Source organism: Notechis scutatus, chromosome 1, assembly GCF_049901735.1.
Source record: "Notechis scutatus isolate UNSWTSFEM ecotype Mainland chromosome 1, rNotScu1.2, whole genome shotgun sequence".
NCBI lineage: Eukaryota > Metazoa > Chordata > Lepidosauria > Squamata > Elapidae > Notechis > Notechis scutatus.
Genome location: NC_142009.1, coordinates 283,492,358 through 283,510,238, shown reverse-complemented (window position 1 = coordinate 283,510,238; position 17,881 = coordinate 283,492,358). Strand labels below are relative to the sequence as shown.

Sequence of the window (17,881 nt, the reverse complement as noted above, 5' to 3'; positions counted from 1 at the left end):
TGTTGCCAGCCAATCAAGACAGAAAAAGCTACAAAACAGACAGAAGATATTAGACACACCAATCAAGCAGAACACAGCAAACTCCAAGACCAATAAACACAGACCAAGACTCCCAACCAATCAGGATGAAGAAAAAACCATTCTGGCACAGCAGAAGGCTAGCCCCAAATTTAAAATTGAAACAACTGTAAAAGTGTGACTCACAGACGAACACAATACAGAAGCATGATGATGGCAGATGAGATTCTGCTGAAACATTGCTACAACTTTAAAAGCACAACTATAATGACGTGGGAAAATACCCGAACAAAGCTGAATACCATATATGTGTGTGTGTGTGTGTGTGTGTGCGTGTGTGGGTGTGTGGATCTTTGGTTATTCGGGTTTTCTCCCGCATAAAATTGGAAGTATCTTACTCCGAGAAGCACAAAGCCGAAGACACAAGCCTGAAGATGATGAATGAGACTTCATCGGAACATCGCCTAGATACTTCAAATTTTACGTGAGAGAAAACCCAAATAACCAAAGATCCACATACAAATACCCGCAAAAACCTCAGAAAACATATATATATTATATATATATTATATATTATATATTATATATTATATATTATATATATATATATATATATATATATATATATATATATATATATATATATATATATATATATATATATATATATATATATATATATATATATTTATTTTAAAATAAGTACTATATTTAATTTTTAAATACATTTTAAAATATTTGAGAAAATTAGTCATTCCTATTTTTATGGTGAGGGTTTTAACAGCTCAAAACTGTAAATGCCTTAGCAGTTACATTGGGACATTAATAGAAGGCCAAAAGCTTTTAAATTGACAAGAAATTGCCAACTTTGAATTATATATTTTAGTTACACATGTTGCTGAAAATTATATTCTATGAGAAGCTTCATCTACAAGTTAGTCTATAGTATTAATTGTACATACAAATGTTAAATTAGAAATAATATGACATTTGAGAATGCAAGATATGTAAAGCAGTAAAACAAATAAGCAAAAAAAGTTTCAGACTAATTTTACCTTTAAAAAAAAGCCTCCCCCCCCCTTTTTTAATAATGTTTATTGAAAGTTTCAAAAAAAAAATATTTAAAGAAAGAGAAACATGTTCTCACATTTTTGCAACGTTTTCATAGTAGTGTACATTTCTATTAGTGTCAATTAAAGTCACTTGTTACAAGTAAATCTATAACTTATTTCTTAAATCCTTACTTTTTATGTTATCATCATAATACAATTATAATACAATATTTATTTAATTATATTACTTGACATATATACATAGTTATATATACATTTATCTTTACTTCCTTTTTATACAACCATTTGTACCTTATATTCCAAATTGTAAAAAACTCCCCCTCTTCCTTATTTTTTAGTAACATGGTTAATCTAACCATTTCTGCACATTGGTGGATTTTATTAGTTATTGCCAGGTCTGTGGGTATCATTGTTGATTTCCAGTTTTGGGCAAAGATTATCCTTGCTGCTATAATGATAAGTCTGAATATTTTTTACACATATACCGTACATCAGGGATCCCCAACCTTTTCGACGCCGCGGCCCGGTTCCGGCGTCAGCTGGGCGCCATGCCCGGTTCCGCGTCAGCTGGGCGCCGCCATCTTTTTGACGAAAAATCACTTCCGGTGACGTCACGGAGTGATTTTCGTCAAAATGCGGCGCCGCGCTTCTGGTGAGCTTTTCGGTAGAAATGGCTTTCTACCGGAAAAGCTCACCAACGCTAGCGCCGCCATCTTTTTGACGAAAAATTGCTTTTTTACCAAAAAGATGGCGGCGCCCAGCAACCAGCGGCCCGGTAAGGCTTGTTCCGCGGCCCGGTACCGGTCCGCGGACCGGCGGTTGGGGACCCCTGCCGTACATGTAAAAAAGCATTCATTTGTATACATTTAGGAAAGTAAGAAAGGGGGTCGGGTTTCAAAAATATCACCAAAGGCATCTCCAGTAAAACTAAAACTACAAAACATTCACATATACTATATATTGCAGAATCGAAACCACTGTTTTTCAGCTTCTGAATTTTGCTTTCATATGTTTTCAGTTACACATCTCTCCATGTGTCATATATTCCATTTTGTTCTTAATGGTTGGTGCTACCATAATGCTAAATTACAATACAATGCTAAATACTAAATGACCAGAAGGGAATACAGATAATTCAGTGCTGAACCATAGAATTCTTGGTGATCTTGGAATGTCTTACTTGCAGACCTTTTGTTACTAAATATTTCATTGTCAGACTAAGTAATAACTTCATTGCTAGAGGGGAGCAGGCTTTCCTTTATGTTTATGTACAATTATCAGCCATCAACAATATAGATAATAATATTTCCACATCATTGAAAGGAAACAATAAAAAACTAAAAAAGAATCAAAATGATATGAACATCACCTCACTAGTAATCAGCACCCAAATAGCAGCTATTAAGACCAGGCTAACCCCACACAAACGATCAAGGAGTAAACAAAAGCCTGATCAAGAATTACCACTGTAAAAACTCCCACCAACACTGTCAGGCAAGCTACTGTATATAATTAGAGAGCAAATGTCACTCTTTCCTATCAGTGAAGATATCTAGTCTAGTTCATGGAATGCTGGAAGATTGATGAAGAAGACGTTTTTACTATTAGGGAGAAAAAGAATGGGACCTAAGAAATCATTGATTTAGTATTATCTGCTATTCCATAAACTGGCAGAACTTTTGCTGAGCAGCATATAAATTAAAATTAGTTTTATCCATAGATAGTATAGTTTGTCCATAATTAATGTCAAACCAGAAATGTATCTTTTATGACAGAGTTGTTTCTTAGATTAAGGGAATGCTGTGGATGTAGTGTATTTTGATCTCAGTAAAGCATTTAATAAAGTCTATTACAAAGCACTGGTAGAAAAGATATATAAATTTGACCAACGAGGACTGAACATAAGTTACTTTTTTCAGTGCCACTGTAACTTTAAATGTTGTAAATCGAGAATTACCTGTACTTGCCCTTCTTTAGAGTAAATAAAATAAAATACCCATGTTTGGGAAGGATCACCAATCAGTTTGGATTATGTACATTAAGAGAATATTATTGCTAGACAAAGCAGTTGCCATGATGGTCATGAAGTTTGTGATTTGTAATCAGTTAGGATAGTCACAAGTGTCTCATTTATTAGGATATAAACTGAAGCTGTTTTAATTTGCCTCTTTTGTTTGTTTTCCCAGTATTCTTTCTACCACCTGAATCTAAACAAAGCACTAGGCTTCAGTAATAGAATGCCTGTGGAGTTTGTAAAAGCCAAGGCCATTGTTGGAAATAGGAATTATGCTTGTCGCTGATTCTTTGCTTTGCACCCAAATTAGTTCTCTTATTTCAATTAATCCTTCATTGTCAATTAATACCACATTTGGGGGCCGCAGTGGCTGATGTAGTAAGATGCTAGGCTGTGTACCTCTTCATTTTTAAGTGCTTTGGTTTTATTGTATTGCGAACAGTTGCTGGGGTGCATCCACAGTTTCGTTGTACTTGTACAATGACAATAAAGTTATTCTAATTCTAATCAATTCCCGTGAGCGAACAATATAGGGACATAGGGACAGAAAGGAGCCAGTATAGGGACAAGAAAGGAGCCAGCGTCAGGCATCCAGCGGATAAAGATAACACCACCCCAAAAAATTCCTTTCACAGAGGCAGCCAACCACTCCAGTGATCCCTGGCTAACACATGCCAAACGCTAAAAAAATATATCAAAAGAATTGTGGAAAAAAATAGGATGATCAACTAATCTGGCAGGCACCTTTGGTATACCAGGAATAGTGGTACCTCATGGATGTAAGTTGTGGGCCTGAGGTATGAAGAGTCCACATTATACTGCATTCTGCAGATGGGGAGAAATACCTTTAGGTTCACATTTACCATATTGCATTATAATGTGAGTATATTTTATGTTGTATTTTTGTTATTAAATAAAACCTAGAATTCAGAATTCTAATCTGAAACTTTGCAGTGCAGAAAAGTTTGGTTTGAATGCAAGCTTAGTGAAATTTCTTCTTGGGCTGTTTCATTTCTGTTGTTTTGATACTGTTGATAGTGTTCATCAGTTTAAGTGCTGTTTATGTTTGTTTCCAATATCGTCTATGTAAACTGATATCTGTTTTATATGAATGTTTTGTCTGCTGATCAAGAAAGAGAACTTGCATTAGCTACATTGATCAATCCACAATGCTACTTATCATATAGTAGGAAATTAATACTTCATGTAAATACTCCCTAGTGCACTTGTTCTGAAATAGAGCACTTAATGCAGGAACCACAGGAGTTCTACACCAAAAGAGTACTTTCAGAGAGCAAAGATAACAAGAAAGAGAGAAAGAAAAATAAACCACAAGAAGATTGCATCCTTAGATCAAGTTAATTTATATATCAAAATAGTGTTTTCTGCAAAATATCTTCTAGAATAATGGTGCATTTTTTTTAAATAGATAACAATTACACACACACATGTGTATACACACACATACACACAAACATATATCTCATGGTTTAGTAGAGATTGTTGAAACCACATCTTTCAAGAAATAATTCTATTTAAAATTACATATTGTTCTATTTCAGTCAACACAGATTTTATAATTCAAGTCTCTCTTCCTATAGGTAACATTTTATAGTACAGAAAATAATATATTTACCTATATATCCATAATTAGTGGTGTATTTTCAGTTATTAAATCATATATTATGATATATAATTTTACAAAATGAAAGTAATTTAATATGATAAAGAAGAACATTTGTTTTATCAGTGTGGTTTATCAAATAAATTGTGGAATAAACACAACTAGCATCAATCTAGGAATATTCACTGAAACATTTATGTATTCTTGTATGTTGACTGTATCTTATATCAATTTATTTTATTGATATAATAGATTGCCATTTTATAAGAAAGTTGTTCTTTTTTATAAATTATAAAAAGTATATAAATTATATAATTGGAATAATATCCCTCTTCCCATCTTCTTTACAGTTTAAATTGGAGATGTCTATGTAAATGAAAACAATTATTTCATTAGATTGAGAGCTTCCAGATTATTGTTAATGGATCTAATCCTAGAATGATGCTAGCAGATTTGTTTATATGAAATTTAAATAGAAAATTTTCTCTTTTCATTCTTGATCTTTTGTTTGGGGTCATAATTATAACTCCTTCTCTGAGACATTTTCACTGAAAGAACATTAAAATATTTTAAATGCTATAAATAAAATAATAATAATAATATAATGTTCATATATATATATATATATATATTTGTTTCTAGAGGCAGGAATTTTATTTATAAATTCTTCATAAATCTGCATGCAATAGTCCTATCCTTCAGAATTAGGGTGTTTTATTTTTCTATTTCTTTTCATATTATTTTTCTTCTCATAGAGCAACCACTAACAATTGATATTCACTATTTACAGTGATTTTCGAATGATTAAAACCTTCCAAAGTACAATGTCCATAGTACTTTTCATCATTGAGAATATGTTAATCTTAATATTGTAATGGTTTTGTAAATACTGTACTTCAAATTAGGAGAGAAACTTATTTTAAAAGTATGCTATGAAATTTTTTTTCATGATAAAATACAAGATGTACTCTTTTCAATATCATTCCATGAATTTTAAATTAATTTTGTTGGGGATTGCTAAAAAGGTAGGTGTTAAATTTTCATTTCTAAGATTTTTTTTTCTCCTGAATACACCCTCAACCAAAGAACACACTGTAACCAAAGAATATATTCATTTACCTAACAGGAATCTGACTCTGCATTTAAAATTATTCATCAAAACATAAGATAATATACCCGCTCCTCCCTCTCAAAAAACCCTCATTTCAATAACCAAAATTTACCTTAGTAGCTAATGTTTCCATCTCACTGAAACCAATCCTGGAATTATTTTGTTTCTTCAAATAAATTTTCAGTGTGACCAATTGTAATGTAATGTATGGATGACCTTGGGAAATGAAGGGAAGAGATGTTGCCTAGGAAACAATTGGGCAAGAGAAGAAGGAGCCCCAATGGATTAACAGTCAGAGGAAGAAACATAGAACCTACCCTAGGTGTTCAGGAGGTTAAAACTGGTGGCAGGAACTTGTACTTCCAGATGTGCTAGATTTTATAGTATTAGTTTATCTAGTTGTATTTCCTGTCTGGTTTACTTGGAGGACTCACATCAGCCTTACTGTTTCCTAGAAATCATAGAATTGGCCAAGAGGAGTCAAGTTGAACTTCACTTTAATAAAAATGAAAGAGACTTCTCTTTATTAAAATAAAATTAAATCATTATAAAATCATTTGCTCCCACACAGAGAAAAACTGGAAATCTGATTTCCTCAATAAGAAGCTTATACATGCTTTTGTAGTAAGTATCATTGAAGTTGATTGTTCTTGCAGCTAGGTAAATATTTGTAGCCCTCTGCTAGGTTATGTTAGTTTCGTCTATGTTTATTCCAGCTTTTCATTACTACTTGGTATAGAAACATGAAAATTCTAAGTCTGGGATAATAGAATTTGGGAAATGTTTATGGATTCAGTGAAATGTATCTATTTCAAACATTAACACTTTTGGCAAATATAGTTAAACAAATATTATTTTTAAATAGGAAAAATTCAGTGGAATCTTAAAATTCTAAAGGATATTCAAAGGAGTCTCAGTATGATGTAGTCGTTATGGGGCTGGCCTAGAAACAAGGAGATTGAATTCTAGTTCTGCCTTAGATATGAAAACCATCTGAGTGATTAGGGGACAGTCATTGTTTTTCAACTAAACTTACAGGATTGATGGAAAAAAAAAGGGAGGAAGGAATTAAATATGTTCACCATCCTGAATTACTTATAAAGTCATAAAGGTGGGATTAAAATCAAATACATAAAAAAGCATCAAGAATCTTAAAAATAAACAGCATAATTTTTAGGATGAAATGCAATATTTTCTAGAAAGATGTGAACAATGTACCATACCACACTTATAAAAAGTTCATAGGGCCTTGAGTAATGTCCCAGCCTATAAGGAAATTTTCCTTTGTATTCTTAAAAAGCTCAAAGGGAATAACACACACAAAAAATGACAAAGTAAATATTGTACCAGGAAATAATGGGTTTATAGAATCCTATGGATTAGTGTATATATACTGTATATATAAAATAGCATAGAATAGGAAATAAATATATAACACTGTAGATTCCAGACTGGAACTTAAAGTTTAGATCACTGTGTTTCAGTATTTGAAATTGTAGTTTAGATGCTTTTGGACAAGTTTCTTCTGTCTCTTAGCCTAACTGACATTGTTTTTAATATAAAATAGTCCTTTATATTCCTTAGAGTCAGGGCTTATAACCAGAGGTGGTATTCAGCAGGTTCTGACCAGTTCTGGAGAACCGGTAGCTGAAATTTTGAGTAGTTAGGAAAACTGGCAAATACCACCTCTGACTGGAGATTTTATAGAATCCTTCCCATGCCACATCCACCAAGCCACGCCCACAGAACTGGTAGTAAAAAAAATTGAATCCCACCACTGCTTATTACAAATAAGTTAGCATATCACAAGAAACATTTTAAGGTTCTGCAGATTGATTCATTTCATGGAGGCATATCACACTACATAGAAGATCAGAAGTTTCTCACAGAGTTTGTCAAGGCAGGCCAATCTGCATGTATTGTACATGAAGAGAAGCCATCCTGCTGAACAAAGCGAACTACTCAGTGTAACCTTAAATAGTTCTTGGTACCTTTATTTCATTTCAGAGAGAGAGAGAGAGATAGTACACACACACATACACACACACACACACACACACATGTAACTATTAACTATAAACTATCCATCTCCCATAGAGAGGGGCTCTGAGTGGTGCACAATTTCATCAATAAAATTAATATTAACATCAGAATTAATTTAAGATAAAAAGTTTTTAAATTAAAAAAATAACATTTCAAAAATTCCAAAATGGGTTGTTAGCAGTTGTTACTACAAGCAAAGAAGTGTTCCTATAGGACCAGACAGCCCCACATTTATGTGGACCTCTCTGTTCCTCATGCAAGGCTGCATAGCCAGATTTTGACCCCTTTGAGCAAGGCCAAGAGATTGGGGGGTTTCCTCCCCTCTGAGGACAAAGTGCTCCACAGTGCAGGGGCACTAGCAGAGAAGGCCATCCTCTTAGGTGTCACCAGTCAAAATTCTTTGGCCGGTGGGATCTGCAGCATACCTGCCCTACCTGAACGAATGGGATGGGCTGATGTGGTAGGGCAAAGCCAGTTCTTTAGATAGCCTGGCCCTATAAATGTTGACTAACTCCTTGAATTGGACCTGGAAGCAAAGTGGCACCCAGAGCATTTTGCAGAACAAAGGTGTTACATGTGCCCTTCTTTGGGCACCTAGTATGGCTCACATTGCAATAGTCCAATTGGGAGATGACCAGGGCACGAGTGACCAAATAGGCCTCCCTGTCTAGGAAGAGGTGTAACTGGTACACAACACAGCATTGGGTAATATTTATCTAACTATATCCACATTAATTCACTCATCCCTCCACGAAAATTCAAAAAGAAAAAAAATGCCCATTCTTCATCTTTTTGCATTAAGTTCTCATATCCTAGCCATTGTGCATCACAGTATGATCTTTTCATGAATTGTTTATTTTGTTCAAATTAGTTAAACTGACAGGCTATGGTTTGATTAGTTCCTGCACATACCTAATATTTTAAAAGCAAGACAACAAAATGTATTTTATTTGTTTCTGAAGGTACGACAGAGCGGGTGTGTTTGATCCAGGGAACAGTGGAAGCACTAAATGCTGTGCATGGCTTCATTGCTGAAAAGATACGAGAAATGCCTCAAAATGTGGCCAAGACAGAACCAGTTAGTATTCTGCAGCCTCAGACAACCGTCAATCCGGACCGCATCAAACAAGTGAGTTGGGGTTTTTTTTTGAGAGAGAGAGAAGAATAAGCAGGTGTTGGATATCGCAAAAAAGCCTAAGCAATTTACAAGTAAAGCAACCATAGTAAATATACTTTGCAACTTTTCAGCATTTCTGATTTTGAAACTCTTATTTCATTCTTTCCATTCTGACATTCATCTCCTGACTTCGACATCAACTGGAAATCCTACAGAATTACTACCATGTAAGAAGAATAAGTGCACTCATATTTATGCTGAGAGAGAGAGAGAGAGAAGAAGGGAGGGAGGGAGGGAGAGAGAAAGAGCACAGATCAGTAATTTTAGAATTTGTGCTGCAGTTAATCTCATAAATTTGGAAAGGCAAAGTTGAATTTCCACCATTTAGCCTAGGAAAAAGATAGCAGCTCTATTTTTTTTTTCTTTTTTGCCCAAATGGAGTGAAATTATAGGGAAACTTATCTCTTACATAGTTCACCAAATTTCACAGAAACCATTGCAAAGGTTTTTCAATTCATTTTTCTAAGTGCATATAACTTTTTTTGTTTCAGGGATGTGAAGAAAATTGCTGTGATAATGGCTATATGGAGTAAAACATAAAATAAAACAGGCTGAGTTTTGTGCTCCATGAAAGGAGGTGGCAAGGAATAACTATACCCTTTCTTGAATATGGTGGAGATGATTGTTAGGTGTTGAAGCAAAACTGGACTTTTCTGAAAAAATAAAAAAATAAAAAAATTCTTAATCCTGTTGATTAACTAAGCCAGTTCTTAAAACTTTGCCAGGCATCTCAGGACAAGCACAGATTTGATGGAGCAAATTATAAAAGCATTTGTCTCTGCAAGGTCTGGCTACTGCCTTAAGTTGCTGTTAGTGAGATAACTAATGATGCTATGATCACAAGGATGAGGACAGATTTATCACTTAATTCAGTACTTACCTTACCACCATTCCCCACTGTGAAGTGTTGTATAAGTGACAACAATCTCCATGACTGACGCTTAGAAAGGTCTAGAAAGCCGCATAGAGAAATACAAGCATATGCATATACACATAAATATAGGTGGTTAATGCTTATCTGTCCCAACTGTATTCTAGTATTGCAATCAAATTAAAGTAAGTTTTATAACAAGTTTGTGTATATAAGGAAGATGCTACTTATTATGAAATATAATTATGAATTATTTGCTTGAAAATCATTAGAACTGAGAACTGTTAGGACGGCAAGAGACATATACAGACCTTCCCCTCCAAGCAGCTTATTTATTATTCCCAAAGTAGTTTTTCATAACCCTTTCCAAACTACATTCCCACATACGTAGATCTTTTTTCATATTTTTAAAAGTTTAAAGTTAAGGGTTAAAAGAGTAAATTAGCTATTTTACAACTCTGGAATATTTAAGGGGCAATTATGTTACTTAATCCCAACTTTCAGATACCACAAACATAGAAATAAAATTCCCACCCCCTGATTTAGAAGGTATTAGGCAATTAAAAAGGAGGCAAGACACTCTTATTGTAGAACGAGTGATTAACCTGTGGTTTATATTGGTTATATTAACATTATGATATCAGCAGTAATATTTCTTACAGTTCAAAAGAACACTTGCAGCAGTCTAGGTAACAAATGGAATTACTTGAAATATTAACTTTACAGATTAATTAAGGTCACTCAAATTTGAATTTATCTTCTCAACTGAACATTACAAAAAAGATTTAAATGTAAGCTTAAAGTAAAACATTTTTGAAGCACTGTTTTTGCTTCTGGTATTTTTCAAAATTTGATTAGATGTAATAATTTTAAATATATATGCTACCTTTTGTGTTTTGCTATTTGTAACAATTACATACTAGATGTAAAGCTAGAAAAATGTTTTTTATTCTTTCAACATTTTCCAGGTGTAGCTATTTTTAAATCAGTTTATAAGTTAGCTATCTGTAAAACTGTTTTATTGTTTTGTTTAAGCATAAGTAAGGATAAAGCAGTGGTGGGATTCTATCGGTTCGCATCAGTTCTAATGAACCAGTAGTTCCGGGTAGCAGTTGGCCCCGCCCACTCGCCCCTGCCCTTTCCTATCCTAGAGTTCCTGTTTTTAGCTCAGCTGATTCGCGCGGCCCAGCGTATTGCCACGCGTCAGCTGTTTTACTCACCAGCGCTGACATAGAAGGTAAGTTTTTAAGCTTAAAATGGGTGGTTTTTAATGCTGTGCGTGCTCACCAAACCAGTAATTAAACCGGTTGCATCCCACCACTGGGATAAAGTATCATTCTACTTTAAAAACTTGTATACTTTGTCCAACAATTTTCATGAGTACTATTCCTTTCTGATTTTTTTTATGAAATAATTTGAATCCTATTCTGTAGTATGTTTAAAATCTGCATTACTGGAGTCAACAATTTAAGCCTTTCATTTTATATACATATATATATAGTCTACTATTTTCTTATCTCCATTAATAATCCATTACATTTGAAATTGATGAACTGATTTTTCCAAAATTATTATATTCAACTGAACTCATGTCATAGAATATATTACCCATATCATATCATTTTCTACTGTTGGAGATAATCAGATGCATAAGGAAAAATAAAACCTCTCTTTATCCTTAGTTCTATACTGTTGTAAAGATGTTTTGGGGGATTATTGCAAGAGCAAGCTGTGTCAAATTATATTTTTTCTCCTCATGCCTCCTGGCAATTTCAGCCACTTTTATATATTTAACTTTTACTTGTCAGGAAACAGAACTGAATGATGACATGATTTTAAAAATAGGCTTGTCCTACATGTTCTACAAAATTATATCTATTGCAATTAAAGTGGATTTTAGATTAGAAAGACTTGAGTACTTGGGAAAAAATATATATACATGGTGTTGAGAAAACTGAATAAGGAGTGTTTTTTTTTTCATAATACTGGTAGTAGAACGATGTCATCTTATGATAATGATAATTCTAGTTGTGGGAAAGCATACGGTTATCATAAATACATAAATTTTAATGTATCTGATTGTTAAGGTATATGCAGGACTTATTATTATAAGTCACAATAATGAGTCAGTTTAGATTTATTTTTTTAAAGCTTGATAAATTCATGAAAGATAGATGTTAAATGGCTCCCAAACATGAAAGCTGTATGCTATGTCCAACATCCCATACAGTACCCATCTTAATACTATTTACTGGGAAATATCAGCATAGGAAGGAAGATTCCATATGTTATTTGTTGGCTTCTAAAGAAATATTATTATTGCCAAAATGTAAACCATTACCCAAGAGATGAGCTCAACGTGGCAGACATTTATATTAATTATATATAAAGTCATAATCTTAAACATTTCAGCTAGTACATACTTGCAGTTTTCTTTTTAAGAACAGAGAGAAAATAGGTCTTTATTAAATCATAACTACTTAATAAAAATAAGAGGGTTATATAATAGTACCTTATATTATTGGATTACAAATGCTCTTAAATAAGAAAAATTGGCATTACTTAACTAAGAAATTAACCTTTTGCCTCATATTCCATACATATACTGAAAGGTAAATTAGAATTTCATCATACTTTACCATTTTAAATAATGAAATCTATTTGATTCAGATAACTGGTGAATTATTTCTGTTTACCTTCCTTTCCAAAGAAGACTTAATAATAGGAAGGAAGACACCTATAGATTGGTTACAGTTTATCTCAGATTAAAAAATATATCTTTGTCATAATAAATATTGTGAATTTTCTAATAATTAAAATATTTTATAACAATTTTAAAAAGTTTTTTTTCTTAAATGTTCAAATGGCTTTAATATGTGGAAGTCTCAAAAATATTTATTAAGTACAGAGCTGATAATTCAAAAACGATTTATATGTTCATTGTATTGTTACATTCCATAAGTATATAGAGGGAAACCTGGTTATAAATATATAGAGACTTTTTTTCTTTCAGTATCTATCAAAAATTAAAACATAGAGAATAAAAACATAGCTTTGCTAAAAGGTAGCTAAAACGGATTCAATGAATATGCCACTGCCAAAACAGATACCCTTAAAAGTGAATTAATTTTATAGTCACTTTTCAATTCCATTGCTAAAAGGTCTAGCAATACAAGCATTTTCCAAATGCAAATTTTTCCCCTCTATATAAAGTAGTTTTTTAAATCATTTCTAGCTTTCTTTAGGCTAATGTACAAAGTATTTATAAAAAGCAATAAGCATTTATTATTAAACATAATTTTTGTGTGTGAAAGTATATGCATATTATTATATTCAATTCTACATAGAAATGATAGCTTTTTACTTAGGATAATTTGCATAAAGCACTACTAATAAACACCACAAAGAAGTCTCTTTATTATTCAGTATCTTTTTTGTCATTTTTGTCAGCATAACTTGCAAACTGAAAAAGCACCATTTGTTGGAGCAAAAGTCTGACAGAATTTTTATGCCTTTTCTTGGATAGGCAGATTCAGGGTATAAGCAGCTCCTGATAGAGCTATTGATTGCTCTACCTCAATTGCCTATTTGCTCCACTGCTCCCTTGCCACTTGTTTGCCCTTGACTTAATTCTCTTGCTATTTTCCTGCTAGTCTAATTTTCTGTAAAGCCAGTGATGAATTATTTTTTCTATAATCACCTGGCTTTGCAATCTTATCTATCTATCTATCTATCTGTCTGTCTGTCTATCTATCTATCTATCTATCTATCTATCTATCTATCTATCTATCAATCATCTGGTCAAAATTTAATCATTTATTTAAAAACTGACCCTCCCCCTTCTCCACATTTTCTTTATATGCAATATAGTGTGATTTTGTTGTTTACTTTTTAATTTAGTTTTTTTAGGGTTGTTTTTGTTTTTTCTTAACCATTATTTTTAAAACAACAACTGGCATAGTACTAAATTGGGAAGCATCAAGCAAGTTAGTAAATGGCAAGAAAATACTTCAACAATCACTTTTCAATGGTCTTACTTGTTTTGAAATTGTTGAAGAAGAAATGTTTCATTTTCTTCCTTAAGCCACTCACAGGACTTTTTTTTTTTTTTTTACATTTTCTATTTACAAAATACCTGAATTACAATGCTGTCCTGTGCAGGAGCACCATTAGATTTGAGGTCTCTCTGAAAAGGTGTCTTTCGAAAATCCCAGTTCTTTTACCCTGGTTTCCCTCACTCTCTACCTGTAAATTTATGTTCTACTGCCAGTGCTCTACTTTTCTACCTGGCAATAGAACTCAAGGCAACACATACTTACTGACAATATAAATCCTGAGCCAATATTCAGTACACCAAAATTCAGTGATTGAAGACTTAACTGGATAGTGACTCGTTGGAAGAAATATACATTTTGGAGAATAGGTTTGCTAGAGCCCATACTGTTAGGCTTTCTTCCAACATTTCCATCCAGATACCTATCTTAGCATATAACTCTTTTGTTCCTATCTGTGAAAAATCTATAGTCTAGAAATGATTGATACTTACAGTTTGTACTTTTGTCTGATGAGTGCTTTGCCCCATCCTGAGAACAGCTGCCTTTCATGAGTTAAATTTATGGTTTTCATTTTCTTTTAGTCAATTAGATATTTCTTCCTTTCCTCCTTGCTTGTTCCTTATTCTTGCTTGTTTTGTTACTGTTTGATACTATTCTGTCATACTTACTCTGCTGTTCCTTTTTTATAAGCATAGCTACCCTTGACTTGCTGCCAACATTCTTCCATGTTTCCATTTGAGGTATATTTTATTAACATACATCATTCTATATTTTACTGTCTTTTGATAATTCGTTGTGTTTCAGCCCAGAAGTCTAAACCAGGCCTTAGGGGATTTCCATTATCTAGATTCAAGGTTCTGTTAAGTAATACTGCTATTGATTAATATCTTAGTTTCTTAACCAACACTTGACTAACGCTAGATATTTTTAGATGGAATGGATCTATGCATTTCAAAAGGAAAAATTACCTAGCTCTAGGAGAAATTTGCTTGGTCAGGCACAATTAAGAAGGAAGTTATGAGAAATAAAAATATCAAATGAATAGATTAAAATTATTTGTAAGGAAGTCTAGCATTAATAAGGAATTTCCATATAAACAATATGCATCCTCTTATTTTTGTTTTTCTGAGGGAGAATATATTTAAAATATCTCCTTACCAAATAGCTATAAAATAGTTGTGAGGACTGAAGCTGACAAGATTCTGCAAAGTGGCTGATGGAAGAGGTCTGAGTTACAACACTGAGCCAGCATGTGTGGATCTGGGTTTCTGTGTCTACAGTAACTGACCATCTGTACAAATATAAAATAAAGGTTCTCGTATTAACAGCTTTTGGGTGTTGGGGGAAGAAGAGGATAAGTTGAAGTATCTAAACAGAGGGCATGGAGCCATGATAACAGGTTACTTAAAAAAACTGTTCTGAAATATCCAAAAGGCATTGCCTATATGCATGGACACATGTGCATGTATTTGCTTGCTTATACTGGTCAGTTAAATAGGTTTTGGTAAATTTATTTTAAGGTAGGCAAGAACCAATTAAGAAATTAGCAGAAGGAAGAAAATGGGATTCTTTTAAAGAGATTTAAAACAAGATAAATTATGATGCACAATGTAGGAAGCATGCAAGCAGATGTCTTCCTCATTCCCACAATAAATCATTACATGCTTGTTAAAACATTTAATTTTAAAAAATCTAATATTTTGATAAAGATCAGTTCTCTAATTCTATTTATTCTAGTAATTTAATGGGTAGAATTGCAGTTCATTAATCAAGCTTTTGTTTTAAAGATTATCAAAACTTATAAATAAATAACTCCCCAGCACGGTCCCCTATGTATTGGACTACAACTTCTATAATCCCCTACTACTAGCTTTCTTATATGAAGTTGTTAAGAGTTATAGTCTAATATTTAAGACCTCAAGCTTTAAGACCAAACTCTATAATTTAGTGGCATGGTTAAATTAAGTTTTAAATTAAATTTTAGATATTTTTTTTGCATGTCATTCTCTCGGTTCTAAAAACAAATTACAGACATAAAAGCAATTCCAACTTAATTTTCAAATCCCAACAGAAATCATATAATAAATTGTTATACTTTTTACTGTGGACTAACTAACATGAGTATGGAGAATAAACTCAGCTGCTTTTATTTTTCTTCTGCAGTTTCCTTCTTCAGAAAAAAAGAGTTAAGTTTGAGCAAAGTTCTCTTAATTAAACAACATATATATGCATGTACACATACACAGAGAGAAAGGAAGAGGGAAGAGCTGAATTCTTCCTTAGTAGTTGCTTTATTTCTAGTTAACTATTTACTTAATTAAAAGAGGAAGATTTAATCTGATGTAATTTTTGTTCAAATGTTTTTCCTCTAAGCAATTACTTACCACTTAATTGGCCAAATATCAGAATTAAATTCCTTTCCCCAATTGTATTCACATTTATTCTTTAAAAACTGAAGCAAAAATTGTCAGTTCTAAATATGTCATTCAACAGAGGTTCTGAGAGTAAAACTTTTAGATGGTAACTATTGCCATAAAACTACATCTCATCAAAACTGCCAAAGTTGAACCCTTCTGAAGCATATCTATAGTGAGAATGACAAAGCCTACGTTGAGCTGCAATATCATTTGAAAATTTCCCATAATCTATTTAGGTAACTTTCTAGTAATCCAGTTCTTCAGACTTCCCTCTCCTTTTGTGAAAGTAGGTAGGCAGGCAGACATTTTTATATGTGTGTATATATATTCATATGTGGACATGTGCGGGCATGTACACGTGTGTGTGTGTATGTGTGTGTGCGTGTGCGCGTGCACACACACACAGACACACACGGTAATCCCTCTGCAGCTTAGTTTCAGGAAGGAATCCAGAAAAGTCTTGGTTGTGAATTAGTTTGAAAGTAGTGAAAAAAACTTCCATATATTCTTTTCATCTTATTGCAACTAGTTTTATTGTATATTATTCAGGTCTTTATATATTTTAAATTTTTTATTGTCAATGAATTAGTACCCAAATAGTTAGCATTTATGGAGTTATCTAATTGAATAACTACAGAACTAAAATGTGTTAAACTCTTAATCAAAAAAAGCAAATTTGCCATCGGCTTGCACATTCAAATGGCTGTTTGATGCCTAATATTGCATTTTTCACATTCTTCATTGAGCATTATCCTGGTGTCACCTACAATTATGACTTAATAAAAAAAATTGTTTCTTGGAGAAAAAAACTAGTCCTCTTCTTGTTCTGTCTTAACTAGTGTTACTTCAGTTGAATATTCCTATAAGTAACACAATCTGTTGACAAGAAAAAAACATGGGTTTCTTTTTTTTAACCCTAACAGTTTTTTTTACCTTTTAGAAAAGACTTGTATTTAGGTAGTGGCAATAAACCATAAATATGGTTTATTAATGGACCACTCTTGAAGAACAATGCTTTCAGGTAAGCTATTTTTATATCTTAATATTTTTTTTAATAATATGTGATTATCAGTGGAATATTTTATGCAGTGGATATATGATCTTAATTCATTTGATCTTAATTCTGCTGCTCTTTATTGGGCCATCCCTACAGCCACTGCATCAAGAATGGCATAGGTTTTGACTTAGGGTTATAGCTGGAAAGTGCATAATGCCTTGGCCTTTGACCTGAATTATCTTTTAATAATGTAAGCATATTTATGGTTTATTGCCACTACCTAAATACAAGTAAAATCTAATCATACCATTGATGTTTTTGTAGAATTAAAGTAATTAAGCTAAATGTTAACATCTTATTTGTTCTGCTACTATAATAGCTTGGGTTTTAAGTAGAATTGATATGTTTCAATGATTAATTAGGTAATATATTATTTCTAATCAATTAAAAGTATTCCCAATTAATCATTTAATGAAATATA

At 32.7% G+C, this 17,881-nt stretch overlaps 1 protein-coding gene across 4 annotated transcripts in view; it reads left to right on the top strand.

The window, feature by feature from the left end:
• The window catches only part of NOVA1 (NOVA alternative splicing regulator 1), a 132,821-nt gene that overhangs the window by 84,893 nt on the left and 30,047 nt on the right, over positions 1–17,881 (top strand). For all 4 annotated transcript variants that reach the window (XM_087951760.1, XM_026664532.2, XM_087951762.1 and 1 more), the window contains exon 3: positions 8,846–9,012. In XM_087951760.1, the coding sequence (XP_087807886.1) occupies positions 8,846–9,012 (167 nt within the window). The remainder of the gene's footprint in view (positions 1–8,845; positions 9,013–17,881) is intronic.